The following is an 18427-nucleotide window of genomic DNA, read 5'->3' on the forward strand; positions in this document are numbered from 1 at the left end:
GTAACAGATGCAGGAGGAAAACTCAGGCATTCCTCTCCAAAATCACAATTTCCAGCTTATTCTTGGAAGACTTTCCCAGGACCAAAAGGGATAAATAGTCCTTCCAGTCTGTTCTGGATCTGCCTCAGAATCACTTCTCAGTGGGACGTGCCTGATAAAAACCCCAATGCCCAAGAGCCAAATGGATTGAACAACCTCAAATGACTCCTTTTGATGAAAATAGAATAGGAATTCATTGAAGAATAGGGTACTGCCATGACCCCAAGAGCAGAGATTAGGACGACTGTGGATGACTATAAATTAAATGCTGAATTTTCTTACATTTTTCTGTGTTGTATCATCCTAAAAAAATTCTAGTTTTAGGCTGTATGCAAATGTTTACCAGGAGTACTAACAAATTTATCTAAGTCTGTCAATTTGGAGCATTTTTCATAAGTACTTCCAGAAACAGATTGTTGTTGTTTTTATTGTGGATCAACCAGTTTGTCTGACCTGAACTAGTTAAACAATTTCTAACTCTCTCTCTCTCTTTTTAAGCTTTTTTTTTTTTTTTTTTAAATAATGCTCTTAAAATAAATATAATTGATATGCCACTCCAAAAAGTAATTTTATTTTGAGTGCTTTTACTTTGCAAACTTTTTTCACATGGGCAAACTTTTAAAATAAAAAAAATAAAAATATATTGGCCATATGAGTTCTATTATGCTCTTACAGGAGAACCAAAAAATATTTTAAATTAAATTTAAAAGAACGCACAGAGCCACTTAAGTATGATGCCCCTTGTGGTGACATACCGTTAATACATATGTCTCTTCTTTTTAACGCTGACAGTAAATAAAATCGTCTTTGAAAAATGGGGGTGAGGCGTAGAACGGTGTTAAACTGTCAGAAACGCATTGAAGCTGAACGTTACTTAAATTCACACTTTCAAAATCTAATTTCAAAATTCTCTTGAAGGTTGCTATGTTAGACTCTTTATTTCTCGATTTTCTATTCAATAATTCTTCATCTAGCCACTGAACAATATCTATGTTAAACATTGTTGCTAGCCTGTCTGCACAGGCACTGCTGATTGTTCCCCGTGTCTGCTGTACTATTCCCCTGAGGTAACCCACTTCAAAAATGTGTCGACAGTTATGCCGAGTGATTATGGAAGTGGCTTTTTTCTTTCAAGAAAAAAGGATTTCTGAGACCTATTTTCAGTGGAAAAAACCCCCAAAACTACTGGTAGGAGAGACAGATCAACCAGACCTGACTGAGCAGCAGTTGGATATCCTGAAACCACAACGTTAACAAGTGTAGCAACATGAACATGTCGTGAAATGCCAAGACCGTGGTATAGCTTTTCATCATAAACCTGCCTTATATTTCTCTGCAACTTTAATTCAGAACTGTCTTCTGATGTTCTTTGGCATTCATGATGATGTTTATATCCACCAATGTTCACTAAGATCCCTACGAAACACGCTCATTTACAGTTTTTGAAAAACGATTTGCCTCTTCACTCATGGGAAGGTTAAGCACTAACTCAAATTTTCTTCATTTGTGCTTGACGGCTCTGGTTGTGGTTCACTGAACTCCCAAAACCTTAAGAATACCTTTGACCCTTTGTAACCTTTACAGACTGATGCATGTTTTGCTTTTGGAGGTTAATTCACAATTAAATCATCATTTACAGGGGATCCCCAGGATTCACAGGACTACAGCTGAAACGAAACAAAACTACTGGTAAGAGACAAATACTCATATAACTTGAGTATCTTAATAGTTCAAACGCCAAATACCAGAAACTGATATCCACAGTCTTCCTAAAATCTGCTTTTGGGGTTACAGCCAAACACACCAAATAAACTGAATGATGCTCCTGGATTTGTTGCCTTGCGAACGCCAGCCAGTTGCTTGTCAAGTAGCTCTAGGTCTATATATTTCAGCTTCTAAAGTTGCATTTTCTTTTGAGTTTTTTGGATATACTAAAAATTATATCCAATAAAACATGTAAATCAATTGATTTTTCATGAATAAGTTTGAGTTACAATCCACATAAAAATTAAATAACTGTTCTTTTTTTCTAGTTTTTCTTGCCGATTCCTCTGGTATAAAATGTTGCTTGATCATCTGAAACATCAAAGTTTGAAAGAAAATGTCGTTTTCACAGCAGAAATCAAAACACAGAGACTCTTTTTTTCTTTTTTTTTTTTTTAGCTTTTTTTGTCTGCTGATGAAAGTTGATTGCACTGAATTTTATTTAATGATATGAGAATAGAGAGGGTTGAATGCATAAGCATGCCACACTTTTTTAGATTTTATTTGTGTCCTTTTGCGTCTACTTAATGATTATATGCTTTTTTTTTTTTTTTGATCTATCAGAAATAAAAAAAAAAAAAACACCGTCTAGTTAACAGCAGAAACCCAAGACGATTTCGCATGGAGCTGAACTTTTTCATCAGCTACTGAATTAGTCATGTTTGAGGAACATTAATGAGATTAATCCCCCTCTGCCATGGTGCTTTCCTTGAAGGATAATTCTCCAATCCTCCACTAGAGTGCATTCACACCCGGCTTCATCCGTAAGAGTGCACCATGTCAGAAGAGGAATGTTCATACAATGAGGGTCTGTGTATAGTAGCTCTGGTATTGCCTCGGTCTACCACACGGACAAATGATTGTCAATGGACTATTGAGACGAATCTTAATCGGTTACTCTAACGGCTCCACGCGTTTCGACCTCCTGTGTTTCCCCCCCCCCCCTCTTGCTTTGCGATCAAATTCCTCTCTGGATGGAGAGAAACAAAGGGAGAAAGGACTAATTTCCAAACAACAATGCCGTGAGTCTTGGAAGTTTTGTGGATTCGGTGTCTTTATGTGCTTGCTTCTCTCGCTCTGGGAACGAACCGCTCACTCCCATATTCTCGGCTCCTCTGACGGTCGCACTCTTTCGGCTTTGCGACGGGTGTAACACACACACACACACACACACACACACGCACACACAGCTTTCTCGGGCTGAAAATGTAGCACGGACGGTGGGAGTGAAGTTGTGCGTGCCATGGTTTTGAATCATCGGAGGGATTCGCGTTGAATGCAGCCTGTTTGTCTCTGAGCAGAGGTCGCGTCGTTAAGGAAGAGAAGATTCATTCCAGTTGTGACCCCCACGACTCCACATGTTTGGAAAACATTTTACCCCGAAAGAGTAGGATGCTGTAACTTCGGGACTTTTTGCTCTTTTTTTTTTTTTTTTTTTTTTTTAAGGCACATGAGGACAATAGTTTTGGAATTTTCTTACTTAAATGTTTGGTGTTTTCATATGGGAACTGTCACTTTAAACTAATATCCAAAATAAATAGGCCAGCATTTCAGTTTTTCCACATGGAATTCTAGTTAAATCCTTTACACATTGTTTTCTTGCTCTGGCTGAGAGGACCTCAGCTTTTCTAAACTTGTGAGGGACCAGCGGGCATGGGAGAGGCGACTCCCGCTCAGTCTGCTGCTGGTGCTGCTGCAGGGACCTTCGTGCCCATGCTGGGCGTCGGGCTAGGAGCCATGCCCGGCGGGGTGGTCGGCAACGGACCGATGGTGGCCACCTCCAGAGGAGGCTCCGCGGACCCCCAGCTGCACAACGCCATCGTGGAGCGTCTGCGCGCCCGCATTGAGCAGTTCAGGAGACACCACTCCACCTGCGAAAACCGCTACCAGAGGGGTCAGGCCGAGAGCTCCGACCGGGAGCACGAAAACACGCTGCACCTGCTTAACATTGTCCAACAGGGGCCCGGGAACCGAAAGAGCAAAGGGAGCCGGGGTTCGAACCAGCAACCTCCAGACTACAACAGGGCCAACGGGGAGCAGAAGGGATCAGAGGGCGAGCAGAAGATTTCCACCCGCATAGCGGTAAGTTGGGATCATCAGTCCACATGAATCAGAAATATTGTTCTGATTAACTCACCCAGTGTTTGAATGGGCCCTGAGCCAGCCCCTTCCTCTGGGCCCCAACAATCTTAAGGCTTCCATTAAGTTAAAAATGAGGTTTAAAGTCACCAAAATAGGGTGATTTTTAAAAAAATATTCCATAAATATGAAATTGTTTTAAATAAAATCTGTGCAGTGTAGATTAATCCAGAAAACTTGAAGAGGGGAGAAAAAAACGATAAATTTAAAAAAGTGCACCGCTACCCCCAAGACTGTGCCTCCCAGGGTAATGAGTCATATTTCCCATATTATAAATTCCCACTCAACTTAACCTTCAGTTGATAGTTTTGTTGGGGTGAAAAGATGGGGGTGGGGGGCTGCTAACTGAGTGATGGCTGAAACGATTAATCGGAGTTATTGTGATGAATCAATTATTGAAATTATTGTCAGCTAATTTAGTAATCGGTTAATTGTTAACTAGATTATACAGACTCACAAAAATACTGTTTGCTGAAAGAACACTCAAAGAACATTCAAAGCAATAATTAATCAAAAATCGCATAGAAGTATTTACATTTAAGATATTAAAAAAGTTTTAACATCACCTGGCTCACATTCTGTAAAAGAAATATCCTATTAATCACATTTTCTCTCAGTTGAACCCTACATATAGTGATGTTAAGTGACGGAGGAAGGACTGACATTGCAAGTGATCATTCACTAAAGGAATTTCATTTTACACAATAATTTGTTTATTTTTTATTTAAAAAGTAATTGTTCATAGATGTTTATTTGCTTTCTTTTTACGTATTTCTAATACAGTTTAAAAAACTAAAGTGGTCAACAAAAACTCTGCAGAATGTGCCATGCTTTTCTTTTTATCTGATTAATTGATTAATCATCAAAATAATCAATCAAATAATTGAGTACTAAAATAATGATTAGTTGCAGCCTTAAACTGAGCTGGTTCAAGACATTGGCTAAGCTATGGTTCAGGGCTCCAATAGGCTATCAGAGCTCATAAGAAAGCTTAACTTCCCAAAGATCTCAAAGCTTCACGTTTGTGAAGTATTCCTCGAATTTCACCTGTGGGACAATAAAGTAACTCAGCTGCTTTTAAGTCTGTTTAAATATATTGCAATAAAAAAATATATACATTCAAAAGGGCAATACAAACGTTTAGGCGTTCTTAGTTGAAGGAGTTTTAGCTCCATTTCACCCATGAGACCAAAACCTACTATAAGACCAAAACATATTGCAGCATAACCTACAATGTATGACATAGTTTTGGGGTTACTGGGCCGTGGAGACGTTTAGAGTTTCCTCCAGAGTGTCGACATCTTCTTGCACTTTTGATTCAAACTGTGGGATGCAGGTGTGTGTTGCACTTAACCTAGTTAATACAGAACTTATCCAGTTTTGTGGTGCAGGAAGTTCAGTTTCTCTTTCTCAATAAGACAGCAGTTTTCAAATGATGGATTCAAACGGCCATTGCATGAATTATGTCTACTGCATGATGTATATTGTTCCATAATGACAGAGTTAAAGAATATAGAATAATTAGACAACATTTCTGTGTTCTCGGACTTTGGTTGGACTAACCATGCTGTACAGAAACAGTTGAGAGAGCAGTCGGTGAAATGTGAGATTTATCGTGTTGTTTTCTTTCATTGGGCATTTGGGAGTTCAGCAATGAGACTATGAATTATTTCCCAAGCAACATTTCAATATAGAGTCGAAGGGGTGAGAGTTTGCAGATGTTCTCTTTCCGAACGCGCTCGAGATGCCGGAGAGAAAAACAAGCAATGAAAAAAAAATTTTTTTCCAGTAAAACCCATAAAAACGCACTTTGGAAGGTTCTGCAGTTTGCTTTATTATTTTTTATCTGTGGAATGAAGCAAGACATGTTATCTCCTACGTATCCCACAGCTGCATTGACTTGAGACCTTATATTTATGATTGGATTTTACATGTGCGCTTTTCGCGTTGCTAAGTTAAATTCAGCTGCGAAACATGACGGGAGGTAAGACAGCAGCACCATGGATTATACTGACGGTCTAAAAGAGGTCAGGGAACATCATTATCATGCACCGTTTCATTTTTACTGATGTTGACTTGGGACTAGTGTGTTCTATATAAAACTGATGAGTGCAGCAAGATGTGCAGAGGAAATGAAGTCCTGGCGTACATGTTCATATAAAGCCTGAGGTTAATTTTTTTTCTTTTTTTTTTTTTTTTTTCCCTCAGCTTGTGATGATTTGGTGAAGCAGAACAGCAGTCGTAGCAGAAATCTCACATTAAGTGCTCTGCCTCTATCCATCACTGATGGAGCCAGTTAATGCTTAAATTGATCAAAAATAAGTAAATTCTGAGGGTGAGAACTACAACGCTTTGCAAAAGCATTCATCTCCGTTGCTCTTTTACGCATAACGTCATTTTGCAAATGAGTGTTTTATTGAGATTGTATATTAGATCAATACTCAATATGGTATAACTGTAAACTGGAAGGGAAATTATTATTTTTTAATTAATTTTGAAAGCATATATTTCCCAGAGACTTGTTGGGAAATGTATGTCATGTAAGATTAGGTAAGCGGCATTAGATTCTTAAACAATATCCCAAGAACATAACATGGGCCACAGTTCAATTCAAAATGGGCTGAACTTTACCAAAACATGACTGTCCAGCTAAACTGACAGGTTGGGCAACATAAAGAGCTAAACTGAACAGGCCTTGGTAACTCTGGAGGAGCTGCAGATGTCCATTGCTCAGGCAAGAGAATCTCTGATGGAACTGTTAGTCATTTTCTACAAATCTGTTCCTGTATTCTCAAAGAATCCGAGCTTCTGGTGATGTTATTTTAGGAAAAATCTTAGAAATTCTCCAGTTCTATTATGAGAATTTGACCTTGGGAAGATGAAGGTTGTTAACAAACTCTTTATTATTTATCATGGTGTAAACAAGGTGTGATCAAACATGTTGATGCCGTGTAGCAATTTATTTTAATTTTGCATAGTTCAATAATCATGACACTTTTCTGAATCCAGTATAGGCTGTATGACTGGTGCATTTCTTCCAATTTCCTGCTTTAGGTATTTGTTTTTTTTATTTCTTGCTTTCATGTATCAATCAGTCAAACTTAGCGACATGGCCAACCAGACGTCCTCACTGAGTTTCTGTCAAGTCTTCACGTAAAGTTGCTCCTGGCACCTGACTGAATCACTGTTAAATTGGGATTCTTTGGCAGGAATATTTAAGCTCTCTCTGAGAGGATTCTGAGAATCTTTGAGAATATGGGCGCTGGCCTTTATGGAGGAGTGGCAAAGAGGAAGCCATTGTTGGAAAAAAGAGCAAAAAGGAATCCCATTTGGAGACTGTCAAAAGCCATGTGGAAAACATAGAAAAGATATGGGAGAAGATGTAATCAGGACGTCTTCGCACATTTACACATGTGACCAATGTGCAAAAGCTAAAGGTGTTTCAAAAATAACTGCATGTTCATGGTAGAAGCATCCTGGGTGGAGCTTTTACTTGTTTCATCAGGGAATGTGACTGATGTTGAAGCTGTGCAGGTAAAGTGACAAAATGTAAACCGATTTCCATTGTGGGTTTACTTTAGGAAAGGAAACTGTGTAGTTTAACGTTTGTGTCTTTTTTCCAATTACCTCTGTGTAAATTGAAAATAGCTTTTTGCATATTTACCTGGGTTAATGCGACAACAGGTAACTTTTATAAAAATGTTTTTTACATATTTGTTAAAATATGAGGCAGATAATGTGTAAAAAAAAAAAATTAAGCTCCTCTCGCTCCTCATTGCAGTCCAACCGCCATCTGCAGGAATAGACTGCTCTCTGTCAGAAACAACCAGTCAGAGTCAAGGGGAGGGTCTTAGCGATGTCAGTCATTCTTGCGTACGTGCTGCTCTCACCCTCCCCCTTGCTCTTTACTGCGCTACACACATCGGTGGCGACGCTAGTTAGCATGGCTGCCAAAGATGGTGGACAAACAGTTTTCCCCACCATTAGCAGAGCTAATCTTGAGCTTGCTGTGTTGGGCTTTAGTGATGTAAGTTATTATAGTGCACGCTTCTCAGTTGTGAACAAAGGCATCAATAAAGGGCACATCTGTGGATGTTATTGACTGTTCACATTGTAATTTGCAACGGAACAGAAAACCAAGTGAGGGGCAAACAAAACAATAGATTATGGCTAGTTTATTGTGCAGAGTAAGCAGCACTTAACAGCAATGAGGCCAGATTAACAGAAGATATGTCTTGTAGTTAATTTTAGACATATTGGAAAGAAGAGATGAGAGCTTACTTATTGGCTTAGGGGGAAAAAAACGATTTCCCTTAATGCCTGCATGAACTCACTGAACGCTTTGGGATAGGTCATATTTTAGATTGCTGTTTTTTTTTCCTTTCTTTTTTTGTTCTAGCACTGGTTTCTCATTCTTTCCACTCATACCTGTATCGGTGGATGCGCCGAACACAGAAATAGGTCACTCAGTAGAGCTTACGAAACGTCAGCCCCTGTATTACATCGTACAGACATTTGTTTTCATCAGATGGGGATCCAGCATTATCTTACGCCGTCTGTCAGCGAGAGCGATAGTGGGTATGGAAACTAAGAGCTCAATGATACAGCCGCGCTAGCGTGCAATGCATTGTCATAACCTATTATAGTGTGCTTAACAAATGGCACTCTAAGCACCTTCTTGAAATATTTGCTGACCATGAAACTGTTTGAACCACAAGGCCCTCATATAAATGTTTAGAGCCACTGAATACATTTCCTGCACATGTTTACTTAAAGTCAAACAGGCCTTGAAAAAGCAGTAGACGAGGGATGCCTGGTGATTAACAGTCCTGCGTGCACTGGGAGGATTTTGTTATTACCCAGTGAAAGATCTGGGAATGATGGTCACAGAACTGAACGGACTAGAAGTTTTATTGTCTTTTAGCTTAAAACAACATAAAGTTGTGTTTTTATTCTGCTGCTATTTGTCACGCCTCAAAGAGAGAGACAGAGAGAGAAAAAAGGCAATTCTTTGTTTCTAATCTTTTTACAAATTGTTGAAAATAGGCAACTGGAGTCGTTTGCTTCTTTTGGCAGATCAGACATTTCCAACCAGAAGGTCAACGCTGTGGCAGCAGTAATCTCGACGCTCGCAGAGAGACCTCAGAGTTTATTACCACTGACGTAAATACAACTTCTAGCTGACCACCGGATTGACAGCTTAGTCAAATAGCGTGGAGAAAAAGAAAATCACTGCACTCTCTTGTGGTTTCTGTGGAGCATGGAGAGTTTGTGGGGCGGGGTTTGCGCGCTGTGAGTATTTCCTGGCATGCCAGGTCTGAATCAGAGGTGCCGGTTGTGATGTGAAACAATTAACCCAGGTTCATGGGAGCTCCACCCAGTTCTGGTCTTGGGTAAGCTGCAGGATTTTTTTTTTTCTCTTAGGAGTCACTGCTTGGAAGCTGATGTGGAATGCTGCTGGTGTTTTTATATCGTATGAGCAAACTGTAAATCAGATTTTGTTCCATTTGTTTAAATATTTGCCTACTTTTCTGAGTTCTTCATTTTTCTTTTATTTAGGCTTACTACCCATTTAAAATGGGTTTCAATATAACATTTTTGCCACAGTTTTACTCTTAAGATACTTTCAAAAACAAAGGGACACGTGGTTGTAAAGTACAACGAAAAACATATCAAAGTAGAAATTAGTCAATACTTTGTATTTTTGTTCTCTAGTTTTGTTTTGGTCAGAGCTTCTTCTTCCACATGTTTCCCTTGATCCCTTCCTGGTTTGTGGCAAACTTTAAACAAGACTTCTTTGCTTAATTTCAACAATAGCTTTTTCTCTGTGGACAAGATTTCTGGCACCCATAATTGAATTATTGAGAAGCAGCTTGAGATGCTGTGTACAGTCTAAACAGGTGACATATGAAGGAAACTTTTTGCACAGGGTTTTATTTGGAGTTTCAGCATAAATGGGGTGGAATACAAATGCATGTCATGTGATTTTTATTTGACAAAAAAAAAAAAAGACTTTCTCTAAACTATTTCCCACTACATTGTTTTGGTCTATTAAACAAAATCTAACTTAGATACACCAAACATGGAAAAAGCAGGATGGGTGTCTATAATTTATCTTGCGTGTTTTAAATTCTTGTTCATTCATTGTCTTTGACCCGTAGCTCTTCACAGATTTCACTAAACAGAAAGTGTAGACACATCAGGGAATATTGCTCATTACAGCATAGTTTTATTTGCTCAAGTCATCCCAAATCAATCTCAGACTTCCATGTATTCCCAGAAACACAAACTATTTATTAGTGAAAACTATTTATTCTGCTGATTGGAATCAGGGATTATGGAGACATTTTGATCATAGAGACATCACAAATTTATCATTATTATTATTATTATTCTTTAAAACCTAAGTGTTTGTAACATTTCTCGCAGGACATTCCACAGTCAAGCAGAGGTCAGTTCATACATTTTCATCACCAAATAGTTTTAAGTGAGCACAGCTTGTCTTCAGGGAACAGGGATGTTGGTGTGCTGTGTTAACTCTTCCAAGTTTCCATTAAATTACTTCATTTGTTTGGGCCTCTGATAGTTTTTCCTCTTCCTTAATAGCGAGTTGCACATGTCTTTTGGCTAAATCGAATGTGAAATGAATATCTCTCTCATCAGTTATTATAGTTTTATGAAAACATTGGCATAAATGTGCTGTAAACAACTTCACATCACATATTTTTTTAATCAAGATTACAGTGCTTTCTCCGGGGAGGCAGCTTTACAAGATTTAACAAGTTTCTCTCCTGGTAGCCAAAGCAGAAATAAGATTTTTAAAGAAGCACCAATCAAATTCAGCAGTGACTGACATTTCTCACCGAAGCTTTAGTTTTTCCAATCCCTTTAACTTTATGACTTCATTTACTAAATATGTTACGAACTCATTTGTTTTGGGTTTTTTTTAGCCAAAACAAATTGTTGTCTGCTGTTATCCAGTGTGATCAGGGGTTTAGTAGAGATATTCAGCAGCTTAGCTCCAGTGTGATGATGTCTGGAAGGTTGGATAAAAACTTTGGTAGTGGTCCAACATATTTTCCTTTTCCTACTTCAGAGAGAACAATGTTTCACGAAAGATGAAAGAAACTGGGATTTTTTTATAGCTGTTTTTGCCTATTCCGTCAAGGCATCTATCTTTAGTTTTATCAAGCCCCCCAAAAAATAAAATGTATTGTGCACCTGTGGGTTGTTCTTATGGGGTTCAAGAGAAAATGCAGCGAAAGCTTTCAGAACGATTAATCAGAAACAGTACTGTGCTTCTAGTTGTTCCTTGCAATCAGTTTTTCGTGCAAATAAAAATAGGTTAGAATGTGTACAAGTGGCGTACATGTCAGTCAGCCCGCCAGACTACAGTTGGGATTATAAACGGAATCTTGCTGATTGCACAGTTTTATTTATTTATTTTTTTCCCCGAAGAAAAAAAGCTGTGTTTTATCACAATCAATTTCCTTAAGTGCTAACAGTGGTATTTCCTCTCAAAGCATTTTGTACATTTTTCTGGTTTTGCCACAGCTAACAGCTTACTGAATATCCAAGCAATGACAGGTGAGAGTTTAGAGTAGTTTATTAATAAGCTGCTCTAAACTTGCAGTGTCGTGACTATTGCAACTGAGGATGAAATGAGATCTCATGTCACAAGATCTTGAAATGCTAGGTCAGAGCTTTTTCTTTTTGTAAAACTGAAGCCTGCAGGCAAATAGCTGTGGAGTTGATGTCAGCATCTGACTTCTCCTGGTAAACCCAAATATTAAGGGAAACCCAAATCAAATTTTAGTCATAAACTATGTGCTTGTTGGCAGCCAACTCTTCAATGCTCAGCCCTTAGCGATCCTGTTTGAACCCGTTTTGGGAAAAGTGTTAACTCTTCAGATGAAATCCTTCCTGGCTGAAGTCCGATAACCTGTTCTGTCTCAATGCAGCAAGGCAAGTGCAATATATGGTAAGGAGCAACTTGTCCAGTATTTAGCTAATAGTGGAGCTAATTTTCTGTTTAGCTCTTTTGATAACTCTGAAAATGTTTAGCATACTTAGCTTCACCTAAATTTATTTTTCTGGACAAATTTGTGTAAAATTGTTGTAAACTTTCAGTTGAACACAATCAAGTTCCTTTTATTATTCAGATTGTTTAAACAGTTTTCTGTCTTGGGAAACCCAGGCACTTGCATTGAGTTAAGGCAAGAAATGAGAAATTTGCTCTTTATATTGAGGTTGCATGAACAAAGTTCTTGCTGGCAAGTACATCTCAGAAGTTGCAAGAACTAGAGCACAAAACTCAGAGAAAGCCTTCATAGATCATCGTTAGCGGCTAGGGATGCTAAAGCTGGTATTAGAGCTAGCTAAATGGTTATGTCGGACAAAGATTCTATAAAACACAACTTGAGATTTAGATGAAAAGTAAAAACATAAGATACAATATAATTTGTGTCATTTGTGGTAGGTAGTCATTCATACCGAGTCAGATTCTCCTGAAGGTTTCCACCCGTTAAAGAGGTTTTCCTTTCCACTGTCGCTACATGCGTACTCGCTCGGTGTGAGCGATTATTGGAATGTCGAGGATGCAATGCTAACATTTTTCCACTGTCGTTACTTGCCCAGGAGTGAATGCTGTAAGCCGATGACTCAATGCAGTCAGCTGGATTTCCTTGTAAAGAAAACTTTTTTTTTTCTTTTACTAATTTGGATTAAAAATATATTGTTTGATAACTAGGATCAAATTGATTGTTTATTCTTGTAGGTGTGTTGTGAATTGGCGCTGTATGAATAAACTAATTAGTTGCTCGTCAGGCTGGTTGACAGCACCGGTTCTGTAGAAGCTTTCACCACTGTTGGATTATGCATGTGATAACATTTTAAACGCTGTGAGAATACATTGACTGTAACAGTTAGCCAGGTGCTAAAGTTGGCAACTAATTTGCAACTTCCTAAGGGAACCAAACTAAGCAGATCTGAAGAGCAGAGATCCTTAAAAAAAACGAGTGAGGTTCAAAAAACCTTTTTTTAATTTGTGAAATTAGAAAAAGTCAAATTACTATGTTTAGATGTGTTTTTTGGCATCATTACTACCTAATTAGACAAGCATAAAAACTGCAGAGCGTGAGCTGGTCCTGCACTCGTTACAGGCTCATTGAAACACGTTGTGATTTCTGGAAGTTTAATGTATTTGTGAAAACAAAAAATGGGGATTCCACAAAAAAAAATAGTACTAAGAATCTTGTTCTTTTGAATCATCTTGCCCCAAAATATAACATATCAACTTCAATGCAAAACAAAATCTCATGTAGTTATGTAGTTGTTACTTAAAAAAGTAAAATATTTATTGTCAGCTTCTTCTTTTTTTTTAAGGCTTCAAATGGAGCATTATGCAGCAGCTTCTTGTTGGAAATCATCCTCTGTGAATCTGGGACATCTCTGTACCTGGCAAGATTTGCATTCCCTTCTCTTCCTGAAATGAGTCCACTTTTATCATTTTTCTTTTCTCGACCAATTTAGATTTTGTTAAGAAGTTCCAGCCTCTCCCCAACCCAAAATAAAAAATATATAATAAAAAAACAGGTAAAGAAACCACAAGAAAACAAAGAACCAGACAGAAGTTTCCAGACACCCGATGGGGCAGTGAGGATATGCGTTAAATCAAAAGCCTTTACGGATCATGTGTTATACAGTATTTGCAGCAGCAGTTCCAGAAGAACCCCTCACCCACCTTTCCGTTTTTCATTCCTCCAGTCTTACACCCTTCCACACACACAAGTGCACGCAAAACCCACCCTGCTGCACACTCCTCATGTTTTATTCAGCAGCCTATGGGAAGGCTGTATTTGTCTTTGAAGAGTGCTGCAAAAATCATGTATTAAACCCATCTCCTCCTCGCTCTTCAAGGAATGATGCACTGTAAGTGGTATATGCTCAGAAAAAAAACATGATCTTCTGACAATCCAGGTGGGCTTGGTCTGCTCTGCTGATTTATGAGCTGCACTTTATAACAGCCAGACCTTTAGGGTAAATCCTGCCTTTGGTTTTACTGGAACCACTGCCTGCCTGGGATCTAAAGCCTTTTTATTCTCCGACATTTCCCAGCTGTCCTTGGCTGTGGTCCCTGGCCACAAACAAAGCTTGCAAGGCAACAGCTTTACCTTGAGATACAAGTTTAGAGAATTTACACCATCAGCACCCACTTTGCAAAATTACCTCCCTCGTGGAGCAGCCTTGTTTGTCTTTGTGTCAAACTGGCCTGTTTTGTGCAGGGAAATAAACAATATGTAGGTTAAAGTGGATGAGTCTGCATAATCTCGCACGATAAGATCAGGTTTTATGTGCTCACTTGGATGCTCACAAAAGGAATCTGCTGGTGTTCCGATTTAGTTTTACTTCTACGTGACAGTGACGGTGTCTTTCTGTTATTTAATTTGAATTTCTATTAAATTTTCAGCGTTAAACACCATTTTATTTCAGACATTTTGGCCCTTTTTTAGTCTGTCTTAAAGTATAGATTCAAAACTTTACTACAAAAACTTCACAGATATTTTTGGCGTTTATTTCAAATATTAAACATGGAAAATTGATGGATGGATTGATGGCTAAGTAATGGATGCTCGATTGGATGGATCCAAAGATTTTTCCGTTCTCCGTCTTCTTTTTCCTTGCTTTTCCAGACTTTGAAAACATTTGAATGAAATTGTAGACTGCAGAAGAAGGCCTGTTTTAGACAGTTTATTAAAGCTTGAAATAACTGAAAGATAAATTGTTCCATATCAATAACAGATGTGGGATTATACAGAGAACTGTTGGATCAGCAGGCACTAATGGAGAGGATATTTGATTTTTCACTTTTGAATTCTGCACTAGCAATTCTTCTTTTAGATGACAAATCTGTCAGCATTTGTATGATTACTCTATTAATCAAAATGATTTTCGCTCTTCTCTGCTTTCTGTGGACTCTTTCTTTTATCAACACCAGCAGTTCTTTTGGAACAACTTCTCCATGTTGCACTCTTGTGAATTTCAACGTGCTGAATTCTCACACATTCAGAATGCCCACAGTAAATAAAATGGATCTTTAAAGATGAATTTGAAGATACTTTTTCTCCTTGATTGATCAGCTCAAATTCAAACCACAACATGCTTTGCGGAACAGCATTATTTTAATCTGAAACAAAGGGTGGGATTTTTTAATGCTTTTATTTTGTTTGGGGGAAACACTGAAAAGGATCAATTCAATTAAAAATGCTTCTAAGAATCTGCTAAGAGAGAAAAAAGTTTTTACAATTTTCATCCAGAAGTTGAGTTGGACGCCAACCTCAGCCTTACCATAGTTACTTAAGCGTCAGCAAAATTAATTGAATTTCAAGTAACAGACTTAATCAACTCACTAAAACGTAAAACACATCAGACTGTGATGTACATGAAAAATTATATGTAATTTTCTTTTTTAACAACCCACATTGAAAGGTGTCTCGTCACTGACTACCGCTTTATGATGCAGCACCCAGCAATGCTTCTGGCTTTTGTTCTATTTTCAAGCAAGTCCATTCATCTGTTCTGTCTCAGCACCATCCAGCACCGCCCATCTAATGAGTGTTACCGGCGATAAGTGATATGCTTGAAAAATGAAGCAGGGCAGAGTGGCGATCCTACTGATTTAGTGACCAGCTATCACACAACTCGATTCTTATATTTAAAATGTTTCTGTGTTTCAATAATGCTACCATAGAAGAAGAAAAATTTCTTTCAACATTTTAGTTACCGGTAGGCAATGGAAGCGATTTTTGTCCTCACGACTTCCTGTAGCACACTTTAATGTTTACCTGGTTCTATGTGACATGACATTTTTTTCCCCCTCATCATTAGTGACTCTTTACTTCCAGAGTTTCTAATACAGATAAAACAACACAGGACTTCTGGGTGTGCAATAATATCTCCTATAACGACATTTCCTGTAAGTCCAAAACTTGACAGGTATGGTTTAGCAGAAGCTAATGCTAAAGCGCTAATTTAATTTTGACATTATAGTTTACGTTTTTGCATAATGCTTTTAGATATTGTATGTTCATATCTTGTTTGCTACTGTCTGTGTTTTATTTTGTTTGTATGCCTCTTGCTTGAAAAAATAAAAGGAAAAAAGAGAGAATGTGACGAGAGGAAATGGATCTGTCTTCATCCACTTCAAAATAAGGGCATCGATATAAACATCTGGCTACTTAAAGAATAAAATAATAAATAAACAAACTTTAAGTGCAGATGAACAAAACAGGCAAGTAGATTAACACTTCAGATGTTGGCTAAAGAGCTAGGGGGGAAATAATCTTTGCTGTTAGCACATTAGCTGATTATTGGAAGCATGTCCACCACTGGGAACTGTTGGTTTGCTTCTCACTACCATTTATTTTGCTTCGGCTTATTGCTGTGTGGATATTTGAGTTTTTTTTCTTCCTTTTTTATATAAATATTGATATTTATTTAAGAATAAGCTGTGGATTTTGTGTAAATCATGCAGAGTAGGTATAACAAGCAGCAGGCTGGAAACCACTGCTGTAAACTGATAAAGCTGCCCCGCTGTAGTTGAAGAGTGAGTTTAAAAATGATGTGCAACCAACTGTAAATTAGATTCTGCAACCGACTCTTGTGAATATGTGTAGACAGTTGTTCCATGGTTTGAATATAAATTACCCTTGCACACCGTATTTCCATACAAGTGAATATTTCACTGGGTAATTCACTGATGTTCCTCTTTTCCCCAATGGTTTCGGATTATAGAGTCCCTATTGTGTCCCTTTGTTGCTTGTTTGTGGTTTAAGCAAGTTACCAATTGTTACAGACTCTTGTTTACATTTCAAACCTCATGAATATGTGACAATAATCTCATCTATGCCATTGATTTGAACAGTTTTGGAGACTAATCCATAAGTGCTCATGGAGTGCTGTTAAACAAGTGGACAAAGGAAACAAGTGTTTCGTTGTTTTTCATCATTTGTAGCTTAGCAATGCTAATTAGTGTGAATTGTGGGATTTTAGCGTAGCAGAACATTTCTTTTTTTCTTTTTCTTATTGAGACTTTTAGAGGGCACTTGTGGAGGTATCTGTCCATGCCTGATGTCATTTGTTCTGCAGAGAGAGCTCTTTTGGGTTTGTCAAGTTTTTCCTGCTTGACTCGGCTGAAGCGAGAGCAGAACTGTGTTTTTGAGGAAATGGAGAGAGGAGGGTGGGAGGGTGAAGGGTAGCGCCTTAGAGTGTGTCTCTGTGAGCGCGGTGCTACCAGTGCTGAAACTGGAGCCCTGTGGGAACAGGCATATTCAGGTGTTCATGCCCAATGTGCATAAAGTGGAAGGAAAAGGACAAATGGATATATGTGACATAAGGATTTCTTTTTATTGCATTCGGACAAAATCTAAGTCCTTGCTATTGGTTTAGCTCGGAAATATAAAAGTCTGTTTGCTTTGGGAAATGACTTTGAAGGAACTATGAGTGTTTTGTTCAGGGGTTGACAGTTGTGGTTGGATAAGCAGGAGCTTATCTGGAGCTCTTCTCACATTTATCTGATAAATAAGCCACCTGATATGTTAGAGTTTCCTGGACTTGTTGTAGATACTGTTGTAAACAGATCAGATTATCACAGCTGCCAGTGGGGAGCAGCAAGAATCTCAGTTTACAAAACCCCACAAAAGCTTTTCCACATTTTGTCATGTCGTACCCACAATCTTTGGTGTAAATGCCAAGCAAGTGCAAAGTTGTGAATGGGGAGTGAATCAATACATGGTAATAAAAAAATGAAAATTGTAGCATACGCTAATTTTAACCCGAGATTAGATCAAATTAGTTAATTTGCTATTGGTCCAGTCAAAGTTCAGACCAAATCTAATTGAGAACTGTTGGCAAGAGTTGAAAATATATGTTTACTAATGCTTTTCATTTTGTCTGAATAAGTTAAAGGTGACCAAATATTTTATCTATAGCTGTTTAAAGCTCAAATCTCAGCTGACTTACAGCTGTAAGTGCAGCAAAAATGTGAATCAACAAAGTAGTGACTCTGACTGAAGAAAAATTCATATAAAAATAAAATAAAAACTACCCATACTTGTCCTTCCTCATCACAGTTTTGTGCTAGTGTTGATTAATCCTGTAAAATTCCAGTAGAATATCCTAAGTGACGTGGCAAAATGTGAAAAAAGTTTAAGGTGCATGAATACGACTAAATAAAAATAATGTGTCAGTTCTTGACTCACTTTATTTACTTCTATCCTAACTTCACAGCCTTACTCCATGGCCTATTTACCCAGCAAAACTACTTGGGGCTCAGAAGAAATGTTTTTTTCCTTGTGCTAAGGTTCAGAGAAAGGCAGCTATATTTGCAGCAGAACTTCAAACAGCCTGTCCTCCCCAGGGTCATTACCCTCTTCAGGAAATGAGTAAGTGGGCTCCTGATGTCACCAGCCAACCCACTGAACAGAAT

The 18427-nt window shown here is 38.2% G+C and overlaps 1 protein-coding gene across 1 annotated transcript in view; it reads left to right on the forward strand.

Annotated features, from left to right (window-relative positions):
* Positions 1–2548: 2548 nt before the first annotated feature.
* The window catches only part of maml2 (mastermind like transcriptional coactivator 2), a 53362-nt gene continuing 37483 nt past the window's right edge, over positions 2549–18427 (forward strand). The window contains exon 1 of the mRNA XM_008426407.2: positions 2549–3885. Coding sequence (XP_008424629.1) covers positions 3457–3885 — 429 coding nt within the window. The 5' untranslated portion in view covers positions 2549–3456. The remainder of the gene's footprint in view (positions 3886–18427) is intronic.

Source organism: Poecilia reticulata, linkage group LG13 (assembly GCF_000633615.1).
Source record: "Poecilia reticulata strain Guanapo linkage group LG13, Guppy_female_1.0+MT, whole genome shotgun sequence".
NCBI classification, from domain to species: Eukaryota; Metazoa; Chordata; class Actinopteri; order Cyprinodontiformes; family Poeciliidae; genus Poecilia; species Poecilia reticulata.